The 27,291-nt window shown below is 41.3% G+C and overlaps 1 protein-coding gene across 3 annotated transcripts; it reads right to left on the bottom strand.

Annotated features, from left to right (window-relative positions):
* Positions 1–339: 339 nt before the first annotated feature.
* On the bottom strand, positions 340–27,291 carry reps1 (RALBP1 associated Eps domain containing 1). Of its 3 annotated transcripts, none has more exons than XM_084000324.1 (19): positions 26,468–27,291; positions 24,029–24,152; positions 21,022–21,251; positions 19,379–19,598; positions 16,771–16,901; positions 15,189–15,351; positions 15,031–15,094; positions 14,346–14,500; positions 11,509–11,630; positions 10,956–11,036; positions 9,218–9,305; positions 8,741–8,842; positions 8,478–8,538; positions 7,399–7,597; positions 6,329–6,523; positions 5,321–5,410; positions 4,955–5,109; positions 4,739–4,844; positions 340–3,683 (listed from the first exon to the last, which is right to left on the bottom strand). In XM_084000324.1, the coding sequence occupies exons 1-19, from the start codon at positions 26,618–26,620 to the stop codon at positions 3,615–3,617; spliced, it is 2,508 nt and encodes an 835-aa protein (XP_083856450.1). In that variant the 5' UTR covers positions 26,621–27,291; the 3' UTR covers positions 340–3,614. The 3 variants fall into 3 exon arrangements, with proteins under 3 accessions (XP_083856450.1, XP_083856451.1, XP_083856452.1); XM_084000325.1 differs by having other exon boundaries at positions 16,837–16,901; XM_084000326.1 differs by lacking the exon at positions 10,956–11,036.

Genomic DNA, 27,291 nt, shown 5'->3' with positions numbered 1-27,291 from the left:
ATTACAGCTAGTGTCACAGTTGATGATTTGAACTCTGAAGGCTTGCATGTGTTGTCAAATTGATACAGATGTTTTCTTTTCTCTTTTTTTTTTATCCATTTGCATGTGCTTCCTAAATTTGTTGGTCATTGACTTCTCAGGGCCACCGTACATTTTGGGTAAACATTGTCATATATCAGTTGGAGTTAATTCCCGAAACTGCTTCCTTATGTTTTTCCTTTATACAAGTCAAAGTTTAGGAACGTTTAGGAAACAGCTGAGCAGTTTTTCACATGAACGAAGAAGTCACTGAGGAGAACAGAGTTTAAAATATTGTGCCGTTTTTATTTTTGTGTAAAAATCACACAGCTGCTAGTTGACTCTGCAGAGATACAGTACATCCATGCAGTTAAACATCTAGGATCCCACAGCCAAGAGAGAAGGAATTAAATAGAATATTCTTTCGCTGTTAGTCAGCAATTAATGCAAATTTACATATGAGTCCAAAAGTGTGTATCATATACAATATACAACACAGATCTGGGAGCAAATAGCATTCAAAATCCCATCAAAGACTTTGTTAACGACTGATTGCTTCTGCCTGCCTGGATTGCCTTTTGGGTCGTGGGGAAGAAAAGGAGGGAGCTATTTTGTGCTAGCAAACATAAATCAATCCCACATGAAGGTGTTTAATAGGGTTTTAAATGGTATTAGTTCCAGGTCTGGAAACAATATAACACACATACATACGTGCACGCACACACACACGCACGCACGCACACACACACACACACCAAGTACACCATCGTCCTCAACAGCAGAAAAAAGAAGGCGAGCCTTGATACGACAAGGAAAAGAGGTCAGTCAGCCACCGTGGAAACCTGAACGCCAGTCGGGGGAGTAAGGCTTTAGAAGACAGATCCTTCACCAACACACAGGAAGCTCCAGGGACAAAACACTTACATTAAAAAAGAAAGAAAAAAAAAAAGAAATCACCAAACAAGACGGGATATTTTAGGGAACTGGCACAAAGAGTAAGAAAAAAAAAAACAAATCAAAGTTTCCAGGTTGTACTGAAGAGATAAAACCAGTGGTTCTATCTTTTTTTTTTTGTCTTAAAGCATCTTCTTTCTTCCTTTTTTTTTTTTTAAATAAACGTGAAAGACAAAAAACAACAACATGCAGGTTAAAAGAAAGCGAGGGTAAAGGAGGGTAAGTAACAAATAAAAAATACAAAAGAAATAAGGAGGGGTAGCGAGTGAGTGGGAGGGGAGGGGGAGTTAAGTTCAAAGTGCTGTTGGGTCATTCAGGTCTCCCTCTATGTCGACTGGTCTCTGTCTGAAGTCCTGTTTCAGCTTCATGTTGCAGATTTCAGGTGAAACTGCACTGATTTAAAAAAAAAAAAGAAAAGAGAAAAAGAAACAAAAACACTGATCTGGAGTTTACGTCCCTCTGGAGCCGAGAGCGGGGAGGAAGTAGTAGACTGACAAAAACAAAAAGAAAAAAGGCAAAAAAAAATGAATCACAAACATACAGTAGATGGGTTTTTTTTTTTTTTCTCTGGAAGATCTACGATACAAAAACCAGATTATTACTGTTCACACAGTTGCTACTATCATAGTACAAACAGCTAAGTATAGTTGGTCTGTGGAGATGTAATCGCCCGTACTTTGCATAGTGCCAACTGCCCAGGTGGAGAGAATCGATAAATCTCTATCAACTCTTCATCCGCACCATCGGTTTTCATCTGTGCATGTGTGTTTTTCGCTGAGCAGGAAAAAAAAGCTTCTTTTTCTTCATCTTTATCATCATCATCAGCAACAACACAACAATTCTTCATCAACGCTGCGTCCTGCAGTCGAGCAGCTGAAAAAAAAATCTTCAAAACCCCCTTTAAGTCTGTGTTTTTTGTTTTTTTTCCCGCCGTCCAGGTGAGATGAACCCCAGGAGACAAGAGTGAAGAGGTTTTTAAAGGGAAAAGCTGAAATGTTGAGCCACAGCGATGTTGAAAGAAAAAACTGTAGGAAAGTGAAATGAAGTTGCATTTTTCTTTCTTTTCTCCTTTAAAAAAAAAAAACACAGCTCAAGTCGAGGTGAGAGCGCGAGCGAGTGAGAGAGAGTTCAGTCATTTGGCATTAAAGTTAACGCATTCAGTCACATCAATCCCCAAAACACTGTAACAGTAAAAGGAAAAACAGACGACAACACATCCATTCATCATATCACACCATCACACACACACACTCATACGTCGACTTCAAGGGGCAGTAAGAAGATGGATGTGGGCTGAAATCAATGTCACAGGATGAGTCAAAAAAAAAAAAAAAAAAAGCCTTCACCATGATGATGACGACGCCTTTGAAGGCATCACACACAAACACACACATACACACAAACGTCCTGTCTGTAGTAGCCTGGTATGTTTTAACAGGGAAACCCACCACACCAAAAAAAAAAAAAAACTCCCATCAGCCAATTTCGCTCCTTGCTTATGGACAAGACGTGCATGGCTTCCTGCTGCAGATAGACACTTTCTACACTTTTCAAAACCTCTATTATGTTAATGTAACGTAATATTTTATCATTTTGAAAATGGAGGAGAAATGGCCTCTACGAGACGTTGAGGCGGAGAGCTGATATTTAAAGCAGAGTAGAGATGTTGTTTCCCCATCACGGTCGTCCAATGAGCAAGAAGACAAGGAAATGGTTCAATACTTTGGGAATTTGTTTTATTCACTTTAAGATGGAACATTTTTTAACATGTAACACCCTTAAATCCACAGATAACTGTTTATAAGTGTCTGTTTTTGTGTTGATTAATGGAAAAACTGTGTTGATTAGTGAATTTTGGTGATTTATTTTTTATGTGTTTTTTTTTTTAGCTTTGAGAGACGTTTCCAGTCTTAGTTCAGATTCTCATCTCACTTTTCTTCTCACAGCGTTTACGGATACTTCAGGGTCGTCGATTTAATTTTTTTTAAATATTTGGTGTGGCGGAGTCTGTAACCCCCCGTACTGATGCTGCTACCCTCTCTAAGTTAAAGTCACCGGACAGGAACACAAATACACAACCAGTCGCACAAACACGTGACTCACACACTCGTTCGCCTTTCTTCTTCTTCTTCTTTTTCTTCTTCTTCTTCTTCTTCTTCAGTCGCTCAGAGAGTAAAGTAAATCAGACGCCAGCGTTCGCAGCGTCTCGTCTGCTTCTCCAAAAACCGTTTCTCAGTTCACCGTCGTCGTCGTCGTCGCCTTCGCCTTCGCCTCTCCTCAGAGAAAACATGAAAAGTGCCAGTTTGTAAGACCCCGCCCACTCCTCCTCCTCCTCTTCCTCCTCTTCCTCCTCCTCCTCCTCTCTGGGTTAAGACTGCGCTCTCACGTCCGTTGATTGATGATCGGGATGATCGAGCGTGAGAGTTTTAACGGAGCGCCCCGCGGCAGGTCCGAGCCTCCATGGGGAGAAGCCGGGATGAGGGAAGGAAGAAGGGAAGGAAGGAAGGAAGGGAGCGAAGGAGGGATGAAGGGATGAAGGGATGGAGGGGGAGGAGGAAGGGTCCCACTGAGGCCAACAGCCTTGCGTTGGATGAACTACAGCCGAGTTTTTTGTTTTGTTTTTTTCTTCCTCCACACGTTGGTTAAAGATGAGAGAAAGGTCTGAGCTGCTCCAGCTGGACTTCCAGAGATATCCTCTCCTCCAGCAGGTCCTGGAAGACCACGAGTTGTTATGAGTGGTTTTTATTTTTTTACATCAGGAAAAAAAGAGTTGAGAACATCCAGTGGCTTCATGCAAACGTTTGGTCACAATGTCTGTTACTGTGTTAAGCAAGTGGAAGATAATCTCCAAAAGACAGAAAGCTCAACATGAAACACTCTTTTGCAATTTTTTTTTTTAGAAATATCAATGTATTATTGTGGGTTTCTACAATTTTAGAGTGAAAAAGCAGAAGCCTGCAGAAGAATGAGAAACCCAGGAGACTTAAACTCTCTGATAACTTTGACAAAGGTATCACACAAGCTATTTACTATTTACATGCTGTGCTACTAGGTACTAACTATACAGGGGGCCCCTTTCCTTTTCTGTCATTTTGAAAATGTAAAATATAATATATATATATATATATATATATATATATATATATATATATATATATATATATATATATATATATATATATATATATATATATTGTTTAAACTGTAAAGGAAATGTGTCATCTGTAACTTTATGCCTTTTGGAGATCATTTCATCTTCCTCTTGCTTAAGAAGAAGAATAGAAGAATATCCTTTATTCTTATCCTCTGCCATCAATATGTGAATGTATGTGTGAATGGGTGAATGCAATGTATGATGTAAAAGCGCTTTGGGTATCGTTGCAGGTATAGTAAAGCGCTATATAAATACAGACCATTTACCATTTACTTTACTGTCATTGTCACATGTGCAATGACATTAAATAGGCCAAACCAGACGGTGCAACCATAAAATGTTAAGTGTAAATGAGCATAAAAAAAGAATAGCTAGAATTAATAATGTTAATACTGAAATAAAACAAAAACAAACACACAACCATACATTCAATTCACCGAACTGCACATCCTATATTGCACTGCGATTAGGTTTTGGTGGTTTTGAGTGTGGTGGTTATTGTTGTGGGGTAGAAAAAGTTTTTGAATCTATTTCTTCTTGTTCACATCAACAGAAACTTTGACCAAACTTCTGCATGATGCCACTGTATAAATACTTTGATTTCCTCTGTACCTTCAGCTGTTGCTGCAGTTCACTGTTCAGTCTCGCCAACACTGTGTTTGTCTCCTTGTTTCTTCTGATTGAAGCTTGAATCGCCTTCTTGTCCTTTCCTACCGACCTGAAGTCACACAAACACACACACACAGTTTACTTAAACATCACACATACAAAATTAAGTATTTTTACATTAAACAAGAGTCTCATTAATGGCTCAGCCCGGTCGGCTACCTGGGGATGGAGGGCTGAGTGGCCAGGACAGCAGCTATGACGTTTGACTTTTGCGGACCGTGCTGTTCGTCCTCCGGCCGCAGCTCATCCTCAGATTTCAACCTCCGACGCACGGGTTTCGGAGGAGGAGCTAGAGGACCGGACGAACCTTTGGCCTGATGGGAGCAAATAACAAAAAACAACACATGTGACTGAGCAGGAGAAGCTTCCACTTGTAAAAAGTTAATAATTATCAAATGAAACAATTGCTCTGAGCTTTGATCCAGATGTGACGCCGGCATCATTTTCACTTCTCAGATACGACTCAGTGAAGCGTAATGACCGGGTAACAGGGATCAGAGGATGTTCGGAGGATGTTAAACCTACAGAGTTGACAGTAGTTGAGGTTCTCTCGTCTGCTTGGCCGTCGCTCTTCACTGATCTCAAGGGGCCGGCTCCCTCTGGCGCCTTCTCCACCTGTAGACACAGAAAGCAGCGACGTGATGTCAGACGATGGATTAATAAACGGATGAGGTACAAACACTTTTGATTTCTGACTAGTAAACTGACGGAGCATAAACTTTAAGTCTTTTACTGGCTCAGTGTTTGAATCTTGAATCTTTATTGTGAAACCGTTGATCATAAACCAGTGATATAAAAAAAAGACAGATGTGAGAGTGTGTGTGGAGCTGCCTCCAGGGTGTTGGTTGGTTGGACTCATCTGGCTCTGAAAGTATTTCTTAAAGGGACAGTTCAACATTTTAGCAAATTGGCCCATTGTCATAATCCCTATTGTCATAGCAGTAGGTTCGTTACCTTTAATTGTCGGTGCAAGATATTTTTATAACGGTGGAGCAGAGGCGTGAGCTGCTCAGAGCTACGCTATATGGAGGCTAATGGGATTTCTTGGTTTCCCTCATCAAACTCATCAAATACACAATCCAACAACTCCAAAACGCTCTGGTGGACAAGTTGTGACCTGCACATTCACCACGCTATGAGATAATAACAGAACGTTACGAGACGGAGTTGTTTTAGAGGTGAATGCAGAGACTTCTTGCCAAAAAACTGCCCCGATGGGAACACGCATCAGTGGTTTTGCATGAATTTACCTCTAAAACAACTCTGTCTCATAATGTTCTGTTATTATCTCATAGCGTGGTGAATGTGCAGCTCACAACTTGTCAACCAGAGCGTTTTGGAGTTGTTGGATTGTGTATTTGATGAGTTTGATGAGGGAAACCAAGAAATCCCATTAGCCTCTGTAGTGTACTTCTCAGTTCTAAAAATAGCTTGCACCGACAATTAAAGGTAACAAACCTACTCCTAAGACTATAGGGATTATGGCAATGGGCCAATTTGCCAAAATGTTGAACTATCCCTTTAAATATTTACCACATATTCCTCGCTGTGGTGGTCGACCTCGGGCAGACTGGAGGGCTGCTCGGAGGCAGCGAACGCCTGGAACTGGCTGAAGTCGGCGAAGTTTGGCTGCTGAGGAATCTGCTGGGGGGAGGTGGTGGCGAGGGCGGCCCCTCCCCCGGGCACGGGCTCGGCATCGACACGGTGGCCGGTGTGTGGCACTGACGTCTGTTGGAGGAGAGGAGAGGAGAGGAGATTTTTTTGATTTTTAAAACCAAACTTTTATTATCAGTCCGTCCTTTGTCACAAAACTCTATCAAATTCAATCACAAAATTCCGACAGAGAAAACCAGGACATGGTCAACTGAGCAAAAAAACACAACAGAAAAGACTCAAAACTTCAGGACCTGGACCGAAAACAAAACCTTGTTTACAGCGGAGAGGAGAGGAGAGGAGAAGAGAAGAGAATAGAAGAGGAGAGGAGAGGAGAGGAGAGGAGAGGAGAGGAGAGGAGAGGAGAGGAGAGGAGGGAAAGGGGGAGGAGAGGAGAGTAGAGGAGAGGAGAGGAGAGGAGAGGAGAGGAGAGGAGAGGAGAGGAGAGGAGAGGAGAGGAAAGGAGAGGAGAGGAGAAGAGAGGAGAGGAGGGAAAAGGAGAGGGGAGGAGAGGAGAGGAGGGAAAGGGGGAGGAGAGGAGAGTAGAGGAGAGGAGAGGAGATGAGAGGAGAGGAGGGAAAAGGAGAGAAGAGGAGAGAAGGGAAGAGAAGAGAAAAGAAGAAAAGAGAAGAGAAGAGGAGAGAAGGGAAGAGAAGAGAAAAGAAGAAAAGAGAAGAGGAGAGGAGAGAAGGGAAGGGAAGAGGAGAGCAGAGCAGAGGAGAAGAGAAGAGAAGAGAAGAGAAAGAGGAGAAGAGGAAGAGGAGAGGAGAGGAGAGAAGAGAAGAGGAGGAGAGAAGAAAAGAGAAGAGAAGAGGAGGAGAGAAGAGAAGAGAAGAGAAGAGAAGAGAAGAGAAGAGAAGAGAAGAGAAGAGAAGAGTTTCTATCACTGAGCCCCAACATTTACTGATGTTAAAATTTACCAAACTAAAAGTCTCTTGTGTGTGTCTGACCTGTGTTGGCAGCGGTCGGGGAGGCACGGCGGGCGGGTACGCTATCGTCGAGGGCTGTGGCTGTCCCGTGGCCGAGGCGGCGGCGAAGGTTCGGTTCATGTCCAGAGACGAGGAGCGGGAGTGGGAGGGGTGAGGGCGGGGGGGAGGCGGGGGAGGGGCGACCACCTTCAGAGCCTCCGGAGACGTACCCGACTGAGACCTGAACACAACACATGAATGAATGAATGAATAAATAAATAAAACGCTCAAACGGACGCAGATCTGCGAGATAAGATACTACAGTACTGATAACGATACAAGTGTGGAAAAATATATCAAATATAAAATTGTGATGATCTGTTAATTGGCACATTTTTTGGATTAAAGGGGAACTATGCAAGATTTGCTAACCCTCCTCCTGGTCATGTGCTTTTCTTTACAATGAAGCCGGTGAGAAATCAATCAATAGAGCAGTAGATAACGTTATATATCATATACGATGTTACGATGTGTATATTTGTGTAGTTTAATGTGTCAAAAACAAAAGATTACGGGTTATGGGGTAGTTTCATCTGCCATAAACAAGAGACTACGGGTTACGGGATGCGTTTGTGTCATGGTGCCACAGAGACGAGGGCTGGGACACTATGTCGGAGGCTCTGATCTTACAAGGTTGGTTTATGGCCAAGAAATGCTAGGTGGAAGGCAGAGAGCCTCCATTCTCCCTCGTAACAAGTTACATATCATTTATAAACCATCACAATTACTCCAAAGCTGTTTAATTAAGGTAAAAATGTAGCATAGTTAAGCTAAAAATCCTGCATAGATCCTCTTTAACTTATCAATTACTTGGTTTAAGAGATGTATAAAACAACAGAGCTCATGGTGACGTCCTCAAATGTAACAGTCTTGTCATTTGGGAAACTGAAATCTTAATGTGTTGTATTTGTTCACTATTTTTTGCATGGTGGAAAATGATAGATTTTTTATGTTTTCTTGTCAAACAACTGCTTGGTTAATTAACAAATCATTTCAGTACTGAACATGAGAATAAATAAATAAAAAGAAAGAGATTGTGAGAGAATATGAGAGCTACTGACCTTTGTCTTGTGATTGGCTCCTGGTCTGACGTGAAGGAGTCTGAACTGCTATAACCATCACCTCCATGGAGACAAACAAACACTTTGTTAACCTCCTGACTGATAGAAATCCTAACAATGTTTCACTCACCACACAAATATATTCATAACATGACAGGAACTGATTCATTAAGATGAAAATACACAGGTTTAACTACTAATATACATAAAACTTTGATCCAGTGTGCACTCGTCTCGTGCTGCAGAGGCCGTCCTTTACTCACCTACAGTGTTAGCGGCTACAAACTTCATGGAGGCAGGTAGGTTGGCTTCTTCTGACAGTTCTGGGGGTTTGGCGAGTAGAGGACTGGTTGGGTGGTTGTGGTCTGAAGGTCAGAGGGAATAACAGGAGAAAAGTGTTGAGTAAATAATGTAAAATGTAAAACAGGTGACAGTCGCAGCGTCACTTCGACCACTGCGTGTTTATGAATTAAAGAAAAGTGTAGTTTGATCATATTTAATGACAGTTTCTGTTTACTGAGAACAAATAGCAGCCCTTTTAGGTTGTTATTATCTTTCCCATGTTGCAGACTCAGCCAAACACATTAAGTGTACGGTAGGTATCATATCGGTTTAAACCACAATCGTCAGTGAGGTGAAGCTCCAAACATATAATGATACAAACTGACTACACTGTCTTTTATTTAATTATAGATCAGGATGGCGACAGTGAGGCGTGAAGTCAGAGGGCTTCTTCTCACCGCTGCCTGTTCTCTTCAGCTCCATCTCCTGCATGTGGATCTTACTGGGCGTCATTCGGATGGGAACCGGGTGGACGATGGCCGTGTCCTGGAGGACGGGGACAAAAAGGTGACAGGGTGAGACAGGCAGGTTTATGAAGGGGAGACAAGACGAGGTTCAGGGACGGAGGAGTTCAGGAGTCTCCATTAGCGGCCCTCATGAGTTTATCTATGTAAATATTATCTACTATTCCCATTGGAAATTGTTTCACTGTGACTCCTGTGTGGACGGCAGTTGGTAAAGTGAAATGTCACCATAATAAGTGCATTTACTCAGAGCAATAAAGTAGAAATTTGAAGTTTTATCTCATTCATTTTAATTCAAAATTAGAGATTTTACGCTAAGTCAGTAAAAACTATATGATTAGTGTGACTACTTCCTTCCTAAAAACTTTACACTGTACCTCTATAACTTTGCATTAAACTGCCCAACAACATGTAAAATTCAAAATACACCATTGAAATGCTCCTTTTTTATGAATCCATCAGTAATATAATATATAACACTTTAAAACACACAATAGCCAATTTTCCCATGATAAACGTTTTACTATTAGAACTTCTTTTTGCCTTGGAAGAACATTTTGCATGACAAAACTAAACTTTTGCCAAAGATAAAAGCTTATTTTGCATTATAAAAACTTTTCTCCACTCATAAGAACTTATTATTACTTTTTTTTTTCTTTTGCATCATAAAAAAATATTTTTTAACATCTTTACAGCACCAGCTAGTGACATTTTTGATACAGGACTTTTAGATGCAATGATATATTTCATATCACAGTATAATAGCTTTATCTACTGTATACTTTGTATGTTTTTTGTTGTTGTTGTTGTTCCACTTTTTAATATGCTGTTTTATATATCCTTCATATGCTAATAAAAATACAATACAATACAAATAATAGCTTTTAATCAGCTAAAGTATTATGATATTTCTTCCCTGACAGCATGAACCTCTTGGTAAAGCGTCTTTTCCACAAAATGTCAGATCATCAATTTATCACTGAGAAAAAAAAGTAGTGGTTATGAATGAAACGATCTGTCATTGTTTAGGTTCTTCTGCTCAGTGATTTTTTACTTTGGGATTTCTGCCCAGAATTGCTGAGCAGTGAGCACCTACAGCAATTTAAAAAAAAAAAAGATGCACACTCTTGCAAATTGTGGTTGTCAATGTCGCACTTTTCATCACATTAATTGTGCAGAGCCATTCCAGAGCCAGTTATTGCTGGAAGGAGAAAAAATTCTGCCTGAGAGACAGAAAAAAAGGTTTTTAAAAAAAGACAACGTAATTGGACAGTTCAACAGTATAATGACAAAAAGCACCGCACACATTTTCTTTTCTCTTTTTAAAAAAATACTTACAGTAATGACCATACATGGAAACATTTATCTGTCACAATCTGCAAGTGCACTAGTGATTGGTGGATGTCACTGTAGGAAAAAAAAAAGAGGCGATGCCCAATAGAAGCTAAGCCAGCCAAATCACAACACACGCTGTCGACTGCTGATGCAGCGGACGGCATTTGGAAAAGAACATCATGCACAGACAGAGTGATAGAGTGACAGAGAGAGTGACAGATACAGAGAGATAGAGAAAGAGATGGAGAGAGAGAGAGAGAGAGAGAAAGAGAGATCCAGAGAGGGTTAATGTCTGTCCATTAATGGTGAAACCATGCATACTAAGTGATTGACTTACAGGGTCAGCTGGTGCAATGTTAGAGTCAAATTGGGTCAGAGTTTGTGAGCTGGAGGAGCGCTCGCTAAACGTCTCCCACTGCTGCAGGAGACAGGACAGACAGTGAGAAAAAACATGTCAGTCAGCCAGTGCAGTGACATCACACAATTACATCATCAAGTCCGCACAATGCGACATCACCGCTCGTTTGTCGACATGATGGGTGGAAACTTTAAAAAAAAAACAGAGTCCGAGAAGTGACAGAAGTGAGAGAGAGGAGCTGGTGAATTATCAGTAATTATGTTTTGTTTTTTTGATGATGATGATGATGATGATGAAGAGGATGGATGGAGTGGCGATCAATTCGATGGTGGATGGATAATAAAGAAAAAAGGCCAAACGTCGCCTGATTGATTAACCATGGGGCGATTATTTCAGATGGATCAAATGCAAACACAAGCAAAAGCAAACAGACGTGTGACATGACACCACAGTACGTGATGAGTGTGTGTGTGTGTGTGTGTGTGTGTGTGTGTGTGTGTGTGTGTGTGTGTGTGTGTGTGTATGTGGGAACCTCGTTGCTCTGGTTCATCTCGGGCCAGGCCTGGTTGAGTGAAGGCATGGAGGGAGACTTGTTGGGCGTCACCTCCACCGGCGAGCCCGAGTATCCGACGTCGGCCGCCTGCTCCGGGACTTCTGTGGAAATAAAACCAGACGCGAGACGGATTCATGTACAGGTGCATTTAAATAAATTAAGAATACCATGGAAAAGTTTATTTATGTCAGTAATTCAATTCAAAAAGTGAAACTAATACCCATTACAGAATGCAACATTTCATGTCTTTATTTGGTAACACTTTAGAATAAGTAGCCTACACACTATTAAGCATTAATAAATACTGAATTCTTCGTTTATAATGCATGAATACTTTAACTGTGTTTATAAACTACATACTAATGAGTATTCATGTGTTATAAACGATTAATTCAGTATTTAATGCTTAATAGTGTGTACTTATTATAAAGTGTAACCCTTTATTTATTTAATTTCTTCCAATTGTAATGATTATGGATTACATTTAATGAAGACCCAAAATTCAGTATCTCAAAAAAATTGAATATTACAAAAGACCAATTAAAAAAAGCATTTTTAATATGGAAATGTTCATCTATATGCTCTTAATACTTGGTTGGGGCTTTTTGACTTGAAATACTGGAAATGGACTATTCCATGATATTCTAATTAATTGAGATGCACCTGTATGTGCTGTATGTGAGCCTCAGATATTTAACACAAATTAATAATTATCATTAGTTACTCAGCATCACTTTGGTTTTAGTGGCATAAAATATTCTGGTTGTGCAGTTTTCTTCATGTGAACATCCTTTATAAATTATACTTATCACCGCAGCTCTGTTATAGTATTATAAAATTATTTAAAAAAATATATATTTCTTTAGTCTAAAAACCTTTTAATCTTCTTATTTTAGCTGATAGTGACAGGACAGAGAGGAGGAGAGGAGGTGACATGCAGCAAAGGGCCGTAGGTTGGAGTCGACCACAGAGCCGCTGCACATTAGGACTTACTAAAGTTAAAGTGATACATGATCTACCAGCTAAAAGAATAATTTGACAACTTGGGAAATGTATTTAATTTAAATGGCTTTGATGCCAGAAGTCAGAGGAGACGGACGATCCCTCTCTGTAATATGAAGCTACTATCACCACCAGCAGGAAATTAGCTTAGTTTAGTTTGGAGGGAAACGGGTAAATTGACTCTGTGAAAAGGAAACAAAACGCCTCCAACCAGCACCGCAGCAGCTCACTAATCCTGACTCACATGGCGCCTTGTTCATTAATAAAAAGAGGGCAAAAAGGGTGCACATCCAAAGAAGGCTGTGTGCAGGATTAAAGATTGCAGACTTAGAAAAAAAGGAAAAGAAATCTGCACACTGCAGAGGCTCCCTGTGACTTTTTATGTTCTGCTGAATAAAAAGTTGAGGATTTCTTTCCCTTTTTTGCCTTGTTTATTGTTAATTACTTATAAGAAACAAGATGTAAAGGTGACGTGCAGTGGCTTCATTCATTAAAAAGACTTTAGAAAGATATAATAGTAGTATCAGTCTCTAAAGAAAATGAAAATGTTGCACAACTCCTTACAAACACAGGTGGATTTGGTGCAGAATCTGCTGCAGAAAAAACAAGTTTTCACTTAAAAAATGACACATTGCAGGGGGGTCTGCTGTGGCGCTGGTGGAAACACAAAATTACCGGAGCTGCTGATCCAGTTACATCAGAACCCGCTGTGATTATCTGCTCTTTCATTGATATTTTAACCTCTGCCCTTCAGAGGATATAATATTGAACAGCAGCAGTTTTTGGCCGGCACGCTAACGAACAATGATAAACACTCTGCAGTTATTACATTTGTCCAAACACAGCTAAAAGGATGAAACCTGAAACACCACCAACAGTTTTTTTTAGTTTTGTTTTTAGTTTTGTTTCCTGCCACAGAGAATTGAGCATCGTGTGTGTCGTTTACTCTGCTGTTCTGCCATTATCTAAAAATATATTAACAATTTAATATTGTTATTGTCTCTCGGCTGCTCCCACGAGGCCTCGCCACAGCACAGATCAACCATCAGTAAATTTGATTTGGTTTAGGTTTTACACCAGATGCTGCTTCCTGACAACCTCATCATGCTTAATGAACATGCTAATAATGGCTCGCAGCTAATGAGGCCACGTCATGTTTTGTTGTTGCTCTTTGTCCTCCTTTTTGGTTTAATTTTGCATGTATACTTCGCTGACATATTTTCGCTTACATAATTATGGATTTGTATTTTTTTTGTGAAAATAAATTAACAAAAAAATAATAAATTCAGGGGGGCGGGCCTTTTCTGCTGCAGCCCCTCGACTCTGGAACAGCCTGCCAGAAGCCATTAGAAAAGCCGACTCTGTTGAGGCTTTCAAGAAGCTCCTTAAGACCCATTTCTATGTTTTGGCTTTTAATTAGCACTTAATCTGTTTTTTCTATAATGCTTGGATTTAATAATTTAATAATTTGTATCTCTTCCTTTGATTAATTGAAGTGTATGATGTTGTTGCATTGTATTGGTTTTGGTTTATGCCTATGTGACCTGTTGACTGTGAAGCACTTTGGTGCAAATGCTCTTTGCTTTTAAAGGTGCTATATAAATAAATTAAACTTAAAAATAAATTAAACTTAAACTAAAATTTGAGGGGACGTCATGTTATAAAAAGGCAGCAGCACATCATGGAGAGAGCTACAACCAGAATACAGACAGGTTCTGCTCGCTCACTGCAGTGCCGTCACCTGACAGGTTTTATGAGACCTGAGGTTGAGAAATTAGGGAAGGGAGCAACAGAGTGTGTGTGCGTGCGTGTACCTGCTGAGTCATCCAGGTCAATCAGCTTTGGCATCAGGCTCTCAGGCAGCTTCTCGGGGAGGTCGTAGCCATTCTTCCTGGCCACAACCAGGTGGAAAGCAGCACAGAACTCGTCCAGGGTCAGCGCTCCGTCTTTATCAAAGTCTGACAGCTCCCTTCAGAAAAAAATAAAAAAAAGATACACACATTACAAACCAGCGAGCCTGCAGTCCTGACTGAACGCCATCGCAGCTGCCACAGAAGCTGCAGCTCAGAGCTCAGAGCTGCCTCTCAAATCTGACATTATTTACTCCCAGAAGTGAATTTTCTTCTTTTATTTTTCCAACTGTGTTTGTTGAAAGCATCAAAGTGCACATGGCCCCATCATACTAGTAGTGACGAGTCCTGCTGGAAAACAAGCTGTGACAACTGAAATTAAGGTTTTACTCCTACGCAAAACGACTCGAGCCTGCAAGAACGGTAATGTGAGCCGACAACTGGTTTTTGATGTGTAGTAATTAAATGTGTAATTATGCAGGAGAATGTTATTCCCCTTCAAGACAAAGGGCAGGCAGGTTGGGAGACTGGAGCACTGGATCGTCCTGCTCAGTCTGTAGCAGCTCAAGAAGTCACGGATCAACTGTTACTATTGATTAAAAGGTGCACAGATGTTTACAAAACTATTAATCTCTGACTGTAAACTCACCAAATATGTGAAAGCTCTAAAATCGGTAGTTTTGATTTGGTGAAGAACTCTTTAGCAGCTGAACCTGGAAACAGAAAAGAAAAGGATTCAGTTGGTTCATAATTTGACAGTGAGCTTGTGTGTGTTGTTTTTGTTTTGTTTTTTATGTGTCTTCCTACCAGGTATGAAGCCGGTGAGGTCCGGCTGTATGGTTTTGAACTGGTTAATATAATACTGTCTCTGCTCGTCCGTGATCTTCCACGGGTCGTCGTAGCCGCTGGACTGTCGCTGGATCTCGTTGGTCATCGCTGCCGAGGCCACTGTTCGTATCGTTGTGCTTTCCTGTGTGCAGAAAAATCACAAAATAAGAAGGTGAAGCAAGTTTGGGTCAAATTTGTATCCATTCAGGAGGCTACAACACTTTTACTATCACCTTTAAGAGTTTTTCATTGTAAAAACAAGTTTTTCATTGAGTTAATTTAAAGGGATAGTTCAACATTTTGGAGAATTGGCCCATTGCCATAATCCCTATAGTCATAGCAGTAGGTTTGTTACCTTTAATTGTCGGTGCAAGCTGTTTTTAGAACGGCGGAGAGTTCACCACGCTATGAGATAATAACAGAACGATACGAGACAGAGTTGTTTTCGAGGTAAATTCATGCAAAACCACTGATGCGCGTTCCCGTCGGGGGCAGTTTTTCAGCAAGCAGTCTCTGCATTTGCCTCTAAATCAACTCTGTCTCGTAACGTAAATCGTTATTATCTCATAGCGTGGTGAATGTGCAGGTCACAACTTGTCCACCAGAGCGTTGTGGAGTTGTTGGATTGTGTATTTGATGAGTTTGATGAGGGAAACCAAGAAATCCCATGAGCCTCCGTAGCGTAGCTGTGAGCAGCTCGCGGCTCTGCTCCGCCGTTCTAAAAACAGCTTGCACCGACAATTAAAGGTAACGAACTTACTGCTAAAACTATAGGAATTATGGCAATGGGCCAATTTGACAAAATGTTGAACTATCCCTTTAACAAGTTTTTCATTTAATTAATTTAAAAGGTTTCAGTTTCTTTAAACCAAAAGCCTCCACATAGTCCTGAGAACCAGGACCATGTGGGGCGGACCAGACGTCATCAGATCTCAACCTCTGAGCAAAAACATGTTATTTAGCTCCGAATGACAATTTCACAAATGAACTAACTTGATCTCAGAGGCTGAAACGCGGCACGACGTCTAAAATTAGCGACTGGGTTACAGGGGCCTTCACAGTTTCTTGATTTGCCTGAGCGGTGTCACACAAGCTGTGTGAGATTCAATCTCGCAGCTCTGGCAGACGCAGCTCTGATCTAAAACGCTGCCTCATGTCTGAAGCGACGCTTAATGTTGTCACGGCGTCTTTCTGTCTAATGAAAGAGGTTGATGATATTTACCATCATGATCAACACAGATTTCATAATATTATGCAGAGCCACTCATAACCTCCTAATCTAAATTAATTACTTATTATATCATCTCCTGTAGGTCGCTGCTATAAATGGCTGTAAACACGCGCCTCATCAATGTTGTGTTGTGTGACAGATATGATGCCGTTCTGTAATTAAAAATAACAGCCTGATATTGTTTTAGCATTATAACAGATGATAAATGTGCTGAAAATTGGCCTGAAACGAAGAGCAGGGGACTGTTACTGTCATTCGTTGTGAAAACTGTTGTGTTTTTGTCTGTGAAAACTGAGACTGAGACTGTGGGTGACGCTATGGTTTCCCCACCTGGACTGACGAGGGATGCATGGCGGGGAGCGTGCTGGATGGCGGCGTGTCTGCTGTGAAACTGACCCAACTTTCCTGGCCTGGAGGGGGAGGCGAGTGGGACGGCCACATGCCTTCACCGGGCACCGGACCTGCAGGGAAGACACACGTTAATTATACTGTAACTACTGACCATTTTCTTGGTTAATCAATTAAACATTTGTCCATAATATAATAAAAAAAAACATGTTTCCATAAAATGCCTAATATTCTGTGGAAACATGAGATTGACATTTTCAAAAGCCTGAAGAGACCAACTTTGAGATCAGTCGTGTGCAGTTCACTCTCATGTGTGATTCCTCACATCTGGAAACAGCAGATGTTTAATTTGCTTTTATATTCATTCAGCAATTTTTCAATTGATATTTTTTCACAATACTCTTTTCTTGTGATTTTGTCCCTGACCACACATCTTGTGCTGACTGAAGTAGGACATGCCAGCGTCATGTGATGTCCGCTTTGTTCCCCTGATGACTAACTGCAGTAACTGGCTTTCTCAGCAAACACCATTAATAGTACGTACTGTACAAGCTGCAAACACACACACACACACATCCAGTTTGCTTCCTGACTACAATCAAAACAAGTGCCAACTTTTCTGCCACTTTTTTTATCATGAATATTTCTATATCCTGTGCTCCAGAGACTGAAAAGCTCCACGCTTCTTTGTTGTAGCCACAGAACCAAAAGGTGAAGAAGAAGTGAATGTTATTCAATTTTTCCTATTCATTTTAACTCATTTCATTTTTCATCATGAATGAATCAATTAAATACTTCTTTTCAATGAATCTGTTAATTGCCGGGCTCATAAAACATCAAGAAATGGTAAAAGTGTAATCCTCAAGCATCTTGCTGTGACTCAATAGACAGAAAATCCGAAACACTGGAGAAAATAAAATCAGGAAATTTGTGTATTTTTTCTGAAAAAACAAAACAAAAACTGGCATGCTGGCATGTCAGCTAAATTAGTGGTAGACAAGAAAAAATATCTGGCATCCAGACATGAGCTGAAACTTTTACCTATTTGTTTGCAACAAATTAGACCATGAATTTCATAAATACACAGAACAGAAAATTTAATACACACAAGACATAATATCAATCAAATCATAAATCAAACCTTCAAACATCTAACACGGCTAGTAGGCTACTCTCCAGACTAAAATCTCAAACAGGAAATCTGAATATGGATCCTTTTCGGCCAAAGTAATGATAACAATAACAAACACTGCCAATTCCGCCAGCCCTCGGTTAATGGCGTTAAAATGACTTCAGTGTTTGGACACAATCCTCAAATGACCGGGTTTACTGGTCAGTTCAATTCTTAAACAAATCAACAACATTACAAAACGGAACATATTGACACCAACCAGTGACCAATGCAAACAGAACTGACCCGTAGTTAAACCAAAACTAAGAAACTTAAGTAATGTAATCTATTATAATACATCCATGTCTGCAACACAGACGCAGAGCTTTATTTTTGCCGAACGCCAAAGCACGGAACATAAATTCAGCACTGAGCAGCTCGTGAGGGACAGGAAACCGTGTACAAAACACCCGATTCATTTTCAAAATAAAATACACCGTGTTTACGGTGGATCATTCCATTTCCGCACTACACTTTGAAAACGTTGTAATTAGGGATGCACATGATTAACCGTTTAACCGTTAACCGATAACAAGAAGTTTGACCGATTAATACTATCGGTTATTTATTTATTTTATTAGCTCCTTATGTCGTCAACTCATGGGGGCGTGTCGACACGTGCAGAGTTCACGTGCCTTCAGTCATATTTCGCAGCAGAAAGTTACACAGGAGGACTGACAGTATGTGCAGCAGCCCCCATGAAGGAAGGTCAGACAATAAATGTAGCTACACAGACATAGATGTGAATCACCTGTAACTACGGCGCTGAGAAAAAAAGAAAAAAAAAAAAGGAAAAAAAAGAGGACGTCGCTGCTCTCCAGCCTGTTCGCCTGCAGCTCTCCTGCAGCTGTCAGAGGAGCTCTGCTGCTCCTTCAGCCTGGTGTTTGGCTGCACTTTGTATAAAAACAGTTCTACATTGGACGATCTAACCTCCAGAGCGCGATCAGCTGAGACAGAGCGCACTGATCAGCTGTTGCGGCGCACGTGTGTATTTAACGGCAAAAAAAAAATTGGAGCGATACATTTTTTTTTTTTTGCCGTGCGCCGCAAGTGTCTTAATCTTATCGGTTAACGGTTAATAATCGGTTAACGAGCGTCGGTTATCGGTCAGAAATAAAATTCAAAATGTGCATCCCTAGTTGTAATGGGCTGAGGCCGACCTGAAGTCAACAGGTCAGAGGTTTTCAGACACCATTTCACCCCGTTGACACCATGAACGAGGAGATACTGATTGTAAACTCACAAAACAGGCAGATCAACAGGTCAGCACCGAGTTGCTGCACGCGACCGGGAGTTTTGGGAGACCAAAACTGAAAGTTCTTTAGTATTGCTTTACACTAAACTTAGTAATAACACACTAAATATGGCTGTTATTAAGAAACTACCAACGAGCATCAGCATCAGGTGAGAGGCCGTTACCTGTTTGTGGTTCTCTGAACTGCGTCCACACGGCTCCAGTCGCCGCGGCCACCGGCACGCCCGCCACCACCACCGGCCCCACCGGCACCACCGGACCCACCGGACCCACCGGCTGTCGTTCTGCGTTTCCTCCGCTGTGCTGCCGCTTGTGTTTCCTCCAGGAGTGAGGGGAGTTGGGGGGAGACTGGTGAGGGGAAACCACCGGGGACGTCGGCTCGGGCTGGTGATGGACAGAAACACACGATCAAACACACGAGAAGCATAATGCAGATATATATATTAAAAAAAAGAAAAAAGAAGAGAGCGTTTCAGTAAACTGGTTTGAATTACAACGAGCAGCCGTGCGATTCATCTCACTCAAGCTGCAGTTTGCCGTGTCACCACCGCCGTGTCTTATTATGAGCTTTCCATCTTGAACATGCCACATTCGAACCAATAAAAGCCGCCGCAAATGCGTCCCTTCATCTGATAGGGGGACGTTCGAGCAACCGCAAAGTGAGCATTTCACAACAGATGAAACTAGATAAGAGATGAGGAGGAAGTCTATATAGTAACTCAGAGGTAAAGAGAAAAAAAAACTTCAGATGGTATTTTGAGTTAAAAGCAATCAGACGTACACAGGAAAAGACACAGGAAATGCAGCAGTTTTCCAGCAGCATATCTCTCTAGTAGCTGCTGCTGCTGCTGCTTTCAGCTGTAGCAGGAAATCAAATGTGTGTAAGATGCTGCCCAAAAGACAAGACGATAGAAAACATCCATATTTAATGCAGTTGTTGCAGAAGTAACAGTGGGAAAAGAAAGCAACTTCAAGCCTAAACCCATACTTTTCATTTGCCGTCTGTACACATACAAAGGATTTTACGGATTAAAGGTAAGAAACAGAGCGTAGAGATAAAAAGATGGGAAGTCCAGGCAATAACAAAAACATGGGAATTCATTTATTATTGAGTTATGATATGAATTTATGGTGCGTGTATAAGAGATATGTAGTACGATGCACATAACTGTTTATATGTTTTGATTATTTTTATGCTGTTAAAGGGATAGTTCAACATTTTGGCAAATTGGTGGACAAGTTGTGACCTGCACATTCACCACGCTATGAGATAATAACGGAACGTTACGAGGTAAATACAGAGACTGCTTGCTGAAAAACTGTCCCTGAACGCAACGGGCATCAGCGGTTTTGCATGAATTTACCTCTAAAACAACTCTGTGTGGTAACGTTCTGTTATTATCTCATAGCGTGGTGAATGTGCAGGTCACAACTTGTCCACCAGAGCGTTTTGGAGTTGTTGGATTGTGTATTTGATGAGTTTGATGAGGGAAACCAAGAAATCCCATGAGCCTCCGTAGCATAGCTCTGAGCAGCTCGCGGCTCTGCTCCGCCGTTCTAAAAATAGCTTGCACTGACAATTAAAGGTAACAAACCTACTCCTAAAACTATAGGGATTATGGCAATGGGCCAATTTGCCAAAATGTTCAACTATCCCTTTAAATGTATGTTTTGTTTGTAGATGTATGTTGTTGAATATGTCATGTTTTTGTTGTATATGTGTTGTTTTGTGTTTGTTATATAAAAAAAAAAAAAGAAGAAAAAAGAAACAGAGCGTATATTTAGACAGAATAACACAGTAACACACCTGTGGCTCTATGCTGGGCGCCAGCGGCTGGATGACCTCGTGGACAGGCAGCGCAGTGGAGGTCGGGGGGACTTTCTTGTTCTGGTGCCCCCGGCCCGGCGGTCGGGGTATTACTGCAGTGGCGGAGCCCGGGTACAGACCCTGGCTGTCTGAGTCCTGGTACAGCGCCGCGTGCCTGGCCTCCGCCTCGTTCTTCCCCACGACGAACCGGGGCAGCGGCAGGTCTTTGACTGAGGGGGAACAGAGGAAAGATTTGTCTCATATTGATTTCAGGGAAGAAGCTTGAAGACAAAAATGAAAGAGAAGACACTCCCCACCTCTGCACATGAGTCTTTTGAGTTTAGTAGTTCACTTTCTTTCCCTACATTTCCCAGAATTCTTAGGGAAAGAGCAATCAGCTGTGGTTTATAGGTGTTGTGCACAAAGTGACAGCTGTGTAATGATGATAACAGCGTGACAGTGTGTCCCGTTCACAGCGACGACGAGGGTTTGCTTCCTCAAAATGAACAAATGCTGAACTCTGGTCTGTTACAGATACAGATACAGCTGCTGCTGCAGTAAAGGGTGAGTTTGTGTTTTCTGCTGTGGATCTGTACGATGCTGGACGTCAGAGTGAAAGAATGAAAAAAGAAAAGACCAACTACTTTCTTCTAACAACAAAACATGGAACTTTTTCTGCCAAACAAATGATAAAAAAGGGATAGAACTAGCAAACATACAATAAAACAGATATACAATGTGCATAAATGTGCGTTTTGTCTATATGTGGGTGATGTATTAATGTGGGTATGTGTGTATACTGTATGTTGCATCTTGAGGATGTTTGTACGGGTTGGTGAAAACAAGTTTCCTGCAAAGGACAAATAAAGCTGAATCTGAATACAAATACGAATACAAATTACTTTATCGATATATATATTGATCAGTATACAATACTGATATACTGAAGAAAGACATAAAAAATACTGATAAATCAATGTGTGCTCTACTGGACTCTTTAATTGATACAGACTGGTATTTTTTCAATGACAAATCTTCAGTGGTCTCTGGAGGACAAACTATGAAATAGAGACTCTTATTTCAATATTTTCAACAAGCTAATATTGTCTAAATGATTAATAATAATATAAGTATTACTTCATGATGAGCTGCAGCCGTGTAACTCGTTGAACACAGATGTACATTCACAAGAGAAAATTTACTTATCTGGTCAATTTATCTTTGAACCAGTGATGGGCATGTCCCATTACAGTGAACAGCAGACATGTGGGTTGTGCTAAGGCTGAAAGGGCCAGTGTGTGTGCATTAAGGCTGCAGACCTTAACGCATGTCGCAGAAAACACAGGAACAATGTGCACAACTGAGCAAAACAAAAAGTGAATCAACATTTTACACATGTTCAACATATATATCGCTCCTGGTTTCACACCATTCACCATCCAAGCTTTAGCCCCTGACATGGTTTAACACTGACTTCAACCCTGAAGTGACTTCACAGTTTTTTACAGCACAAATAAAACAACCACTGTTCACCAACTGTAGCCACAATTTACTGTGTCCACTTCTGAGACACAAGTAATAACCACTGCAGTGTACATCATGTCCATTTTGCTAAAAGGAAGTGGCTGGTCTCTGTGGTTCCTTTTATTTTATTTTTTTTATGAAATTATGAAATCCTTCCCACAACTTCATGTTGCAATAAGTCAGACAAAAAAACAAGTAACTTCATGCAGTAGGTGAAACCACTCTTTGAGTATTTTCAGAGAAGTCACACTGAAGGCAAATACAACAACAAAAAAAGCGATGTTGCAGTTAAACCCTCGAGGGTTTACACAACAAACTCTGTTTGGTTAAGAAATAGAAAGTGGCAGAAGCTGCTTAAACACGGGGCAGCTGCTACCTGCAGATCTGGTTTTGATGTTCTTGTTCAAAGTGATTCAAACTCTTTACCGCACATTTAAGCAGCACTTTGGGCAGGGGGTAAAATTAACACCTGCGGGTAAAAAATGAGTTTGGCGTGTAAAACAAAAACACACACAGAGTTTATTTCTATAGCTCGCCCCTATAGGGATACAACAGGATGAACAAAACCCTGATGTGAACCGTCAGGGTCCTGTTCTGTCCATCTTGTCGGGGTTTATTACTCATCATCCGGCTAATTATAAATTGCCTCTGAGAAAACCTGCCGGCAGCGGTTGAACAAAGCCTAAATCTGCGCACATAGCAAGAGCTGATCACCGGTATCCGCGGTGCACAGCTCCACAGACCTGCTCCCTCAGGTTGTGTCTCTGCTACTGTTTCACACGGAGCTCGGCCCCGTTTGAAAGGTGAAGGAAGCCCCGTATGTGGAAAGACGTCGCCTCCTACTTTTAGTCAAGCAAGGCATGATTTTTTCATTTGGTCGGTGAAAAATATGTTTGGGCGGTACATTTTTGGAGGTCACTAGCCAATCAATGGCCGATGAGGTAAAAAGTTAAATTTTACACCCTGACTTTGGGGTTGGTCAGCAGCTGGGGACCAAACCTCCAACTCTATGATTAATAACCCACTCATTAAAACATATGCTGCATCCTCTGATAGCATTTTCTCTATATTTTTTCTATGTGTAGCTCATGTTTGACTCTGGTCCTATAAAAAAAAAAGACTCCTTTCTTTGCAGCTCTGAAACATTCATGTGCAACTCTTCAAATAAATGAAACACCAAAAAGTGCTACAAGCAGAGAGAGTTCATCCAGAGAGTTAAGCATCAGTAAATCCAGTAACTGGCTTATTTAAATTATTCATGTGAACAACCATATCGGTCCATCTGAGCATATTAGATATATTTAAAAATCTAAATCATAAAAGCCCTCTGACTCCTGCTTCAATAAGTTATCTGATGTAAACAAAGATTAAAGTCCAGTGGAACCTCCCAGAAAGCCTCGTGTCATGTTATGTGTTGGTATTTTTAGGGATTATATATCATAAAAAGGTGCAAAACTTTGCGTCTGTGACTGAATTCACTCACCCGAGTTGAGGCTTTCCACCCTCAGGGGCAGACCGGACTGGGCGATGGCTATGAGCTTGAGAGCGATGTAGAACTGGCTCCTCCCGAAGTGGCCGAGGCGAGTAGCTCCACATAGCTCTGTGATCTAAACCCACACACAAGGACAGGGAGGAACAGTTAACAACATTGTGTTCAACCCTGAGCTGCTCTGATATGAACCTTTACTGATAAAGAAACATCTCCTTCACATTTTCAAACATTTAAAACGAGACTCAAGACCAAAGGCGTCCACTGCATGTAAATTATGCAAACACACAAACACACACAAAAAAAGGCATTCAATCAAGGCATTCTGTGGTGCAGTTTATCTGCTTTTATGCCGCATACGTCACGAGAACGAGTTTAATTTACTGGCATTTGTTCACTGGGTCTCACGGGTAATAAGCCTGATTATCAAATATTGTGTCGACTCGGTGTGATCGTGTGCAAAAAAATAGAAAATGTTTGAAATACGAACACAAAGACATTTTCTGGTGACAGTGCATAAGTAGTGGGTTTACGTGATTGATACGTGGGCACTGGATGATTCATACAGCAGGGAGTTAAACTTCATAACATTAGGGATGACTCCTTTAGGTGCGAGTCCGTCAGCAGCACGGTGAGCAGCAACGACAACAACACCGACAGCCCAACACAGCTGACTGATCCCTTTCTTGCTGACAAAGAACTTATTCTGAGTATGAATGGATACAAAGCACCAGTCACTTTTTTTCCTCAGCCTGTTACAACATGACAGGGGAGCTGGTGGTGGTGTGCGTCGTCGTCGCCTCGCAGGCCGCAGCAGCAGCAGCAGCAGCAGCGTTGGGTGCACATTTTGAAAGTGGAGGATTACAACACTGCCTAATTCTTCCACCACACAGCTCCCCTTGTTGACCTTGAAAAGGATGCTGACTCACAAACTGCAAATATTGGCCTGCTGAGAGACCTGAAATCACAAGAATGGAGCTGCTGCTGCTGCTGCTGTTGAACCGGCAACTCGTAACTCACAGCGTGTGGGATTATTCACGGTGAAGCTACAACGCGAATATTATAGGGGATATGACGAGAGACACATACATCTGACAAAAGTCTGTGTGTGTGAGAGACACAGACTCTTCTGTTATGTCTTGTTTTGTTTTTTAAGGCAGTCCATGTTAAGTAACAACTTCTATAAATCACATTTACAAATGGAGGCTGGGTCTGCGTTTCCAACATGTCAGCTCAACCCTGTAACGCACATACACACACCCCACACACAAAAAAAGCAGATGTTGATGGAGTGGAGAGACAGGAAAAGAGTGGGTAGTAAGTATCTGAAGCAAAAGAGCTGCTGGGGGACATGATTTTACTACAATATGTCGCCATTTATCATAAACCTATATAACCACAGCTCCTGTTAAATGTACAATATGTTCATTTTCAAACTAAGCCTCACTATGCTGCCCCATTTCCATGTTTTAAAGTGTTTTCCTTGTCTGTATATACAACATCTATTGCACGTCTGCCCGTCCTGGGTGAGGGATCCCTCCTCTGTTGCTCACCCTGAGGTTTCTCCAGTTTAAAAAGGTTTTTATTTTTCCTCAGTCGATGTGAGGGTCTAAGGGCAGAGGATGTTGTAATGATGCTGTGTAAAAGCCCATTGAGTCAAACTGTTTTTAAGAAAATGGGCTATACAAAACTGCCTTGCCAAAACAATACTATTACAAAACAATACATGGATGTAAACTTCATATATAGATCATTAATAACCTATTGTTTCAAACTTAAACACATAACCAACATACATGAACAAGCAGTTATACCAGCCTCCATTCATATATTGGGGGAGAGGATGTTGTAATGATGCCATTGAGACAAACTGTTTGTAAAAAAAAATGGGCTATACAAATAAAATTACCTTGCCAAAAGAATACATGGATGTAAACTTAACCTATACAGCATTAATAACCTATTGTTTCAATTCAAACTTAACCAAAACATGACCAACATACATGAACCAGCAGTTTTAGTTTTCACCTCGTCGTACCAGCCTCCATTCATATATTGGGCAGAGGATGTTGTGTAGCTACTGTAAAGCCCTTTGAGACAAAAAAAATGGGCTATACAAATAAAAATCCCCTTGCTTATTTATTACTATACTCTGTGTGGCTAAAAGCTAACACTATAGCCCGGCACAAGAAGAAGGAGAAGAAGGTGTGTCTGCTTTTGCTGCGCAGCATTCATTGCTAACAGAGGCTAACGATAGCTGACAGCTCTGCTCTGCTCCTCTGACAAGCCGGGCAAGTTTGCAAATTGCACATAAAATACATCCATCACAGCTGCCTATTGATAACACTTTTAAAATAAATGAATAAAAGAGGAGACTAGCAGTCAGACAGTCAGACCAGTAACTAGCTACCGGCTGCTTAGCTTAGCTTTTACCTGCAGGACAACTTCGCTGGGGAGCTGGGCCGCCCGGAAAAGGTCAAGAACTCTCCCGTTGGACGCGACTTTCTTCGTGTTGTCCGTGTCGCAGTAAACGAACAAATCCGAGTAATATTTCTGCTCCACATCACTCAACGTTAGACTTTCCATCCTAGTAAGTAAGTTAGCAATCGGACCTTTTAAAAAAAACAAAAAAAAACCCAGACTAAAGTTAGCACCCCCCTATGTTTTTAAGCCAATGGCTGTGGGGGTATGATCCTAAAAAATGGGCGAGACTTTATTCAGCAGAATCTCAACTTAGCTTTAGCTGCTGTAGCTAATACAGCGTTTAGCACTGTGTTAGCTTAGCCGAGGTAAAATAATAATGTTGTTGTTGCTGTCGTCTGATCCCCCCGCTCCCTGCAAAAGTAACCTAATACTGTCTGTGGTGGGGGAAAAGGAGAGAGAGAGAGAGCCGATCCCCACCACTTCACGATTCAGCTTTCGTGCAGTTAATCACTTAGTTAACTTGTTGGGCCAAGCTGCCAACAGCTGGCTAGTAGTAGCAGTAGTTGTAGTAGTAGTAGTAGTGGAGCTAACACAGCTACCTTGATTCAAAGTCAGTGGCACTAAACGTGATGCTAACGGGCGAGTACCGCGTTGTGATATATATATTTATATTTATATATATCAACGCTATTATCACTTCTTCTTTCTTTTTTTCCCCCCCTTAAAAAAACCGCAACGGAGCGCAGCGTTTCTGCGTTTCGTTTGGGAGACGAATTCCTCCGCGGTGCCGCTAATAGACGTAAAGTTTCAGGGTCTCCGGGTTCCTCCTTCCT

Source organism: Trachurus trachurus (assembly GCF_905171665.1).
Source record: "Trachurus trachurus genome assembly, chromosome: 24".
NCBI classification, from domain to species: Eukaryota; Metazoa; Chordata; class Actinopteri; order Carangiformes; family Carangidae; genus Trachurus; species Trachurus trachurus.
This window is presented reverse-complemented; position numbering and strand designations above follow the sequence as displayed.